The 6,000-nt window shown below is 45.9% G+C and overlaps 1 protein-coding gene across 4 annotated transcripts in view; it reads left to right on the top strand.

Annotated features, from left to right (window-relative positions):
* Window positions 1-5,038, top strand: part of LOC140480846 (protein-cysteine N-palmitoyltransferase HHAT-like protein) — a 74,108-nt gene extending 69,070 nt beyond the window's left edge. For all 4 annotated transcript variants that reach the window (XM_072576331.1, XM_072576330.1, XM_072576332.1 and 1 more), the window contains exon 12: window positions 3,730-5,038. In XM_072576331.1, coding sequence (XP_072432432.1) covers window positions 3,730-3,842 — 113 coding nt within the window. In that variant the 3' untranslated portion in view covers window positions 3,843-5,038. The remainder of the gene's footprint in view (window positions 1-3,729) is intronic.
* The last annotated feature ends 962 nt before the right edge of the window (window positions 5,039-6,000 follow it).

Here is a 6,000-nt window from a genome sequence, read left to right on the forward strand (position 1 = left end):
ATTGTCCCTTATTGCTGGGCATCTGCCAAAGCCAATTTCTGCCCGGTTGCTAGGAGGAAAAGGCCTATAAGGAGCATGGGGGAAAATCCATATTCAATTGTTCATTCCAGAACATAGTCCTTGACTCTGCAGCATGTTTGAGCTCAGGTTAATAGCTCCTGTAATTAGAGTACAGTGTTACACTCAGCTGCCCATTCCTGTTTCCAGTAAGCACAGCTGAATAGTACATGTGCATGGATGTTGACTAATATGGGGCTGTGATGCCCTCCCTAATTAAATAGCCTGCTAGTACTTTGTTATGTAAGTGGGAACAAGAAGAATGACAGTTTTGGACAAATACAGGAAGTAGTTTTTTTTGTGCACTTGTGGAATATGGGTGTCACTGGCTAGGCCAGCAGCTATTGCTTGTCCTTAGTTGCCCCTTGAAGGTGGGCGGGAACTGCCTTCTTGAACCACTGCAGTCCGTGTGCTGTTGGTAGACCCACTATGCTCTTAGGGAGAGAATTCCAGGATGTTGACCTGGCGCCAGTGAAGGAACGGCGATATATTTCCAAGTCAGGATGTTAAGTGGCTTGGAGGGGAATTTGCAGGGGATGGTGTTCCCATGTACCTGCTGCCCTTGTCCTGCTAGATAGAAGTGGTTGTGTGTTTGAAAGGTGCTGTCTGAGGATCTTTGAATTTTTGCAGTGAATCTTGATGGTGCACACTGCTGCTACTGAGTGTCAGTGGTGGAGGGACGTGATACCAATCAAGTTGGCTGCTTAGTCCTGGATGGTGTCAAGCTTCTTGAATGTTGTTGGAGCTGCACCTGTCCAGGCAAATGGGGAGTATTCCATCATACTTCTGACTTGTGCCTTGTAGATGGTGATTAGGAAGTCAGGAGGTAAGTTACTCATTGCAGTATTCCTAGCCTCTGACCCATTCTTATGACCACTGTGTTGAGTCCAGTTGTGCTTCTGGTCAACGGAAACCCCAAGGATGTTGATAACGCCATTGAATGTCAAGAGATGGTGGTTAGATAGTCTCTAATTGAAGTTGGTCATTGCCTGGCATTTGTGTGGCATGAATGTTACTTACCACTTGCCAGCCCAAGCCTGGATACTGTGTTAGTGGTCCTTAGTTGTCATGGAATTGGTGACTTTGGGTGGGAGTGTAACCAGGGGAGTGAGTGAGCTCCATAAGACCATGAGGCACAGGAGCAGAAATTAGGCCATTCAGCCCATCAGGTCTGTTCTACCATTCAGTCTTGGCTGATAAGTTTCTCAACCCTGGTCTCCTGCTATTCTGACACTATCTCCTCCATTCTCAATTGATTTACTTTTGCTATGAGCCCTGCTTTATTTGTGAGAGTGACCTTCCTTTTCTCTGCAATCAGTTCCATTGCAAGGAAGTTTTAAAATAGTGATGGAAAAAGATAGACCAGATCTAACATTGAAGTTCTAAATTGGGGAAAGGCCAATTTTGACGGTATTAGGCAAGAACTTTAGAAAGCTGATTGGAGGCATATGTTCGCAGGTAAAGGGACGGCTGGAAAATGGGAAGCCTTCAGAAATGAGATAACAAGAATCCAGAGAAAGTATATACTTGTCAGGGTGAAAGGGAAGGCTGGTAGGTATAGGGAATGCTGGATGACTAAAGAAATTGAGGGTTCGGCTAAGAAAAAGAAGGAAGCATATGTCAGGATAGATTGAGTGAATCCTTAGAGTATAAAGGAAGTAGGAGTATACTTAAGAGGGAAATCAGGAGGGAAAAATGGGGACATGAGATAGAGTTGGCAAATAAAATTAAGGAGAATCCAAAGGGTTTTTACAAATATGTTAAGGACAAAAGGGTAACTAGGGAGAGAATAGGACCCCTCAAGGATCAGCAAGGCGGCCTTTGTGTGGAGCCACATAAAATGGGGGAGATAATAAATGAATATTTTGCATCAGTATTTACTGTGGAAAAGGATATGGAAGATATCCTTGCAAAATGTCCAGATTACAGAGGAGGAAGTGCTGGATGTCCTGAAACGGTTGAAGGTGGAAAACTCCCCAGGACCTGATCAGGTGTACCCAAGAACTCTGTGGGAAGCTAGAGAAGTGATTGCTGGGCCTGTTGCTGAGATATTTGTATCATCGATGGTCACAGATGAGGTGCCGGAAGACTGGAAGTTGGCAAACGTGGTGCCACTGTTTAAGAAGGGCGGTAAATACAAGCCAGGGAACTATAGACTGGTGAGCCTGACCTCCGTGTTGGGCAAGTTGTTGGAGGGAATCCTGAGGGACAGGATGTACATGTATTTGGAAAGGCAAGGACTGATTCGGGATCGTCAACATGGCTTTGTGCGTGGGAAATCATGTCTCACAAACTTGATTGAGGTTTTTCAAGAAGTAACAAAGAAGATTGATGAGGGCAGAGCAGTAGATGTGATCTATATGGACTTCAGTAAGGCGTTCGACAAGGTTCCCCATGGGAGACTGATTAGCAAGGTTAGATCTCATGGAATACAGGGAGAACTAGCCATTTGGATATAGAACTGGCTCAAAGGTAGAAGACAGAGGGTGGTGGTGGAGGGTTGTTTTTCAGACTGGAGGCCTGTGGCCAGTGGAGTGCCACAAGGATCAGTGCTGGGTCCTCTACTTTTTGTCATTTACATAAACGATTTGGATGCGAGCATAAGAGGTACAGTAGTAAGTTTGCAGATGACACCAAAATTGGAGGTGTAGTGGACAGTGAAGAGGTTTACCTCAGATTACAACAGGATCTGGACCAGATGGGCCAATGGGCTGAGAAGTGGCAGATGGAGTTTAATTCAGACAAATGTGAGGTGCTGCATTTTGGGAGAGCAAATCTGAGCAGGACGTATACACTTAATGGTAAGGTTCTAGCGAGTGTTGCTGAACAAAGAGACCTTGGAGTGCAGGTTCATAGCTCCTTGAAAGTGGAGTCGCAGGTAGTTAGGATAGTGAAGAAGGCGTTTGGTATGCTTTCTTTTATTGGTCAGAGTATTGACTTACAGGAGTTGGGAGGTCATGTTGCGGCTGTACAGGATATTGGTTAGGCCACTGTTGGAATATTGCTTGCAATTCTGGTCTCTTTCCTATCGGAAAGATGTTGTGAAACTTGAAAGGGTTCAGAAAAGATCTACAAGGATGCTGCCAGGTTGGAGGATCTGAGCTACAGGGAGAGGCTGAACAGGCTGGGGCCTTATAGAGGTTTACAAAATTATGAGGGGCATGGATAGAATAAATAGACAAAGTCTTTTCCCTGGGGTGGGGGAGTCCAGAACTAGAGGGCATAGGTTTAGGGTGAGAGGGGAAAGATATAAAAGAGACCTAAGGTGCAACCTTTTCGAGCAGAGTTTGGTACGTGTATGGAATGAGCTGCCAGAGGATGTGGTGGAGCCTGGTACAATTGCAACAGTTAAGAGGCATTTGGATGGGTATATGAATAGGAAGGGTTTGGAGGGATATGGGCCGGGTGCTGGCAGGTGGGACTAGATTGGGTTGGGATATCTGGCCGGCATGGACGGGTTGGACTGAAGGGTCTGTTTCCATGCTGTACATCTCTATGAAAGGCATTTGGGGCAGAATGGCCACCTCCTGTGCTGAAGGCTGCTATTTCCCAGCCTGAGAACACTCAAAGGAAGTGATGTGATTCACAGAGAAGGATTTCAGTAAAGCATGCTGTTGAATCCAGCGCCATTCTCTTTTGAAACTGTTTCTATCCCTCTCTTTTACATTTCAGGATTCCCCTGGAGCCTGTTGAGTGTTCTCTTTGTAACGTATTGTGGGATACAGCTGATTAAGGAGAATGAACGAAGGTTGGCGATGGAAGCTGACAAAGAGAAAGTGGACTAGACAACTCGACAAGAGAGGAAAGCAAATTGATCAAGGAAAGCTTTTACTGTGAACAGATACCAAATTGATTATTTATCACATGTAGAGAGAGAGTTTCTGATTGCAGGAACAGGCAAATTATCTAACTAAATTATAACAACATTGAACAGATCAATTCCCCCCCCTTCCCTCACTTCCTGCACTGTGTGTGGGGGAGACACAACTTTTATAGACTATGAATCTCTCGCTCCAGATCTTCCTGGAGGAGATCATTTGGGTTTGATTTCCTCCATTCCAAGAGTGTTCTGGTCCCACCTCATTCAGTCCAACTGTGACTGATGTCTACTTCCCAATCTTCAGAGTTGGTATGAAGGAAACTGTCTCTCAGTCTGACTGAAAATAAATCTGTCCCATCTCTCCGAACGCAGGGTTTCCAGAGATGGGATGGACTCTGTGGGGCGGGAAATGCAGACGGGCTCCAAACCTCACTGACACCTAGACCCCACCCTACATACACACACCTCATACACACACTCTCTCACATTCTCACACACCTGTCCTCCCCCTACTCCATTCGCCCCTCCCTTCCCCCATATGCACATCCCTGTGCACACCCACACACATTCCCCCCCATACACAAACCACTTCTCCCTGCATGCACACACACACACACACACACACACACACGTTTCCCCCCCCCCCCCCATTTGCCTCTCCCACATACACATCCCCACATAGACTCTCATACCCACACCCAACAACCACCACCACCAAACCCCGCCCCCCCCCCCCCCCCCCCCCACCACACACACACTGACTCTCTACACAGGCACACACATGCTCTCTAATCCACACAGTTGTTGTGACGAACATTTGGAGATTTGTGGGTTTTGAGCGATGGAGTCTGCGATCAAAAGACTAACTGAGATAATGAAGAATTATTGTTCACTCATTACTGTGCAGTGAGCTTTCTTCTCCGTCCAAGTACCTGTAATGTTACTTGTCGAATGTATAATTTATTCTGTTCAATCCTGAAGTTTTTATAACAGAAATCCACTGTGATTCAAGTGTTTGTGAAGGATAAATGTAAATAGATAACTGTGAACTCTAATACCCATCCTTCCTGCCTCACTGTTCCTTTTAGCTGCACTGGGTTAATAAATACATTTATAAGCAGTTCACATACACAACGGAAATAAATATTAAATTGGACTCAGCTCAGTTTTGTGCTTTGTTTCCTTGAGCTCTAAATGTTTTCAGCTCCAAACACTTCACCTTTCACTTCGATCTGCTGCCTCTTTAAAACCCAGTCTTCTCCACTCCCGCACATCCCTCCACACTCCAACACTCCCTCTCCTTTCTAATGATATCGATCATATTTAAAAGATCAGTTGGACAAAAGGGCCAAGGAGAAGCAGGTGGAACTTAATTTAGGTAACTGTGAGGTGCTGTGTTTTGGAAAGGCAATCAGGGCAGGATAAGGTTCTGGGAGTGTTGCCGAACAAAGAAACTGTGGAATTCAGGTTCATAGTTCCTTGAAAGTGTAGTCCCAGGGAGACAGGGTAGTGAAGAAAGTGGTTGCTACGCTTGCCTATATAGGTCAGTGCATTGAGTATAGGAGTTGGGAGGTCATGTTGCAGCTGTCTAGGACACTGGTTAGGCCACTTTTGAAAGTGCATTTAAATCTGGTCACCCTGCTATAGGAAGAATGTTGTGAAACTTGAAAGTGTTCAGAAAAGACTTACAAGGATGTTGCCAGGTTTGGAGGGTTTGAACTATAGGGAGAAGCTGAATAGATGGGGGCTCTTTTCCCTGGAGTGTCGGAGGTTGAGATGTGACCTTATTTAGGTTTAGAAAATCATGAGGGGCATGGATAGGGTGAACAGTCGATCTTCCGTAATTACACCGGCACCACTCCCCACCTCTTCCTCCGCTACATTGATGACTGCATTGGCTCCATCTTGTGCTCTGCCGTATCTGCTCCTAGGAGGGCCAGTTCCACCACAGAACACACCAGATGGCTGCCTCCTTCAGAGACTACAATTTCCCTTCCCACGTGGTTAAAGATGCCCTCCAATGCATCTACGCATCTCGTCCACATCCCGCACCTCCGCCCCAGACCTTCCACCCTACCAACCTTCACATAAACCAAATCATCCACTGACATTTCCGCCACCTC

The sequence above is a fragment of the Chiloscyllium punctatum genome, chromosome 8, assembly GCF_047496795.1.
Source record: "Chiloscyllium punctatum isolate Juve2018m chromosome 8, sChiPun1.3, whole genome shotgun sequence".
Lineage (NCBI taxonomy): Eukaryota > Metazoa > Chordata > Chondrichthyes > Orectolobiformes > Hemiscylliidae > Chiloscyllium > Chiloscyllium punctatum.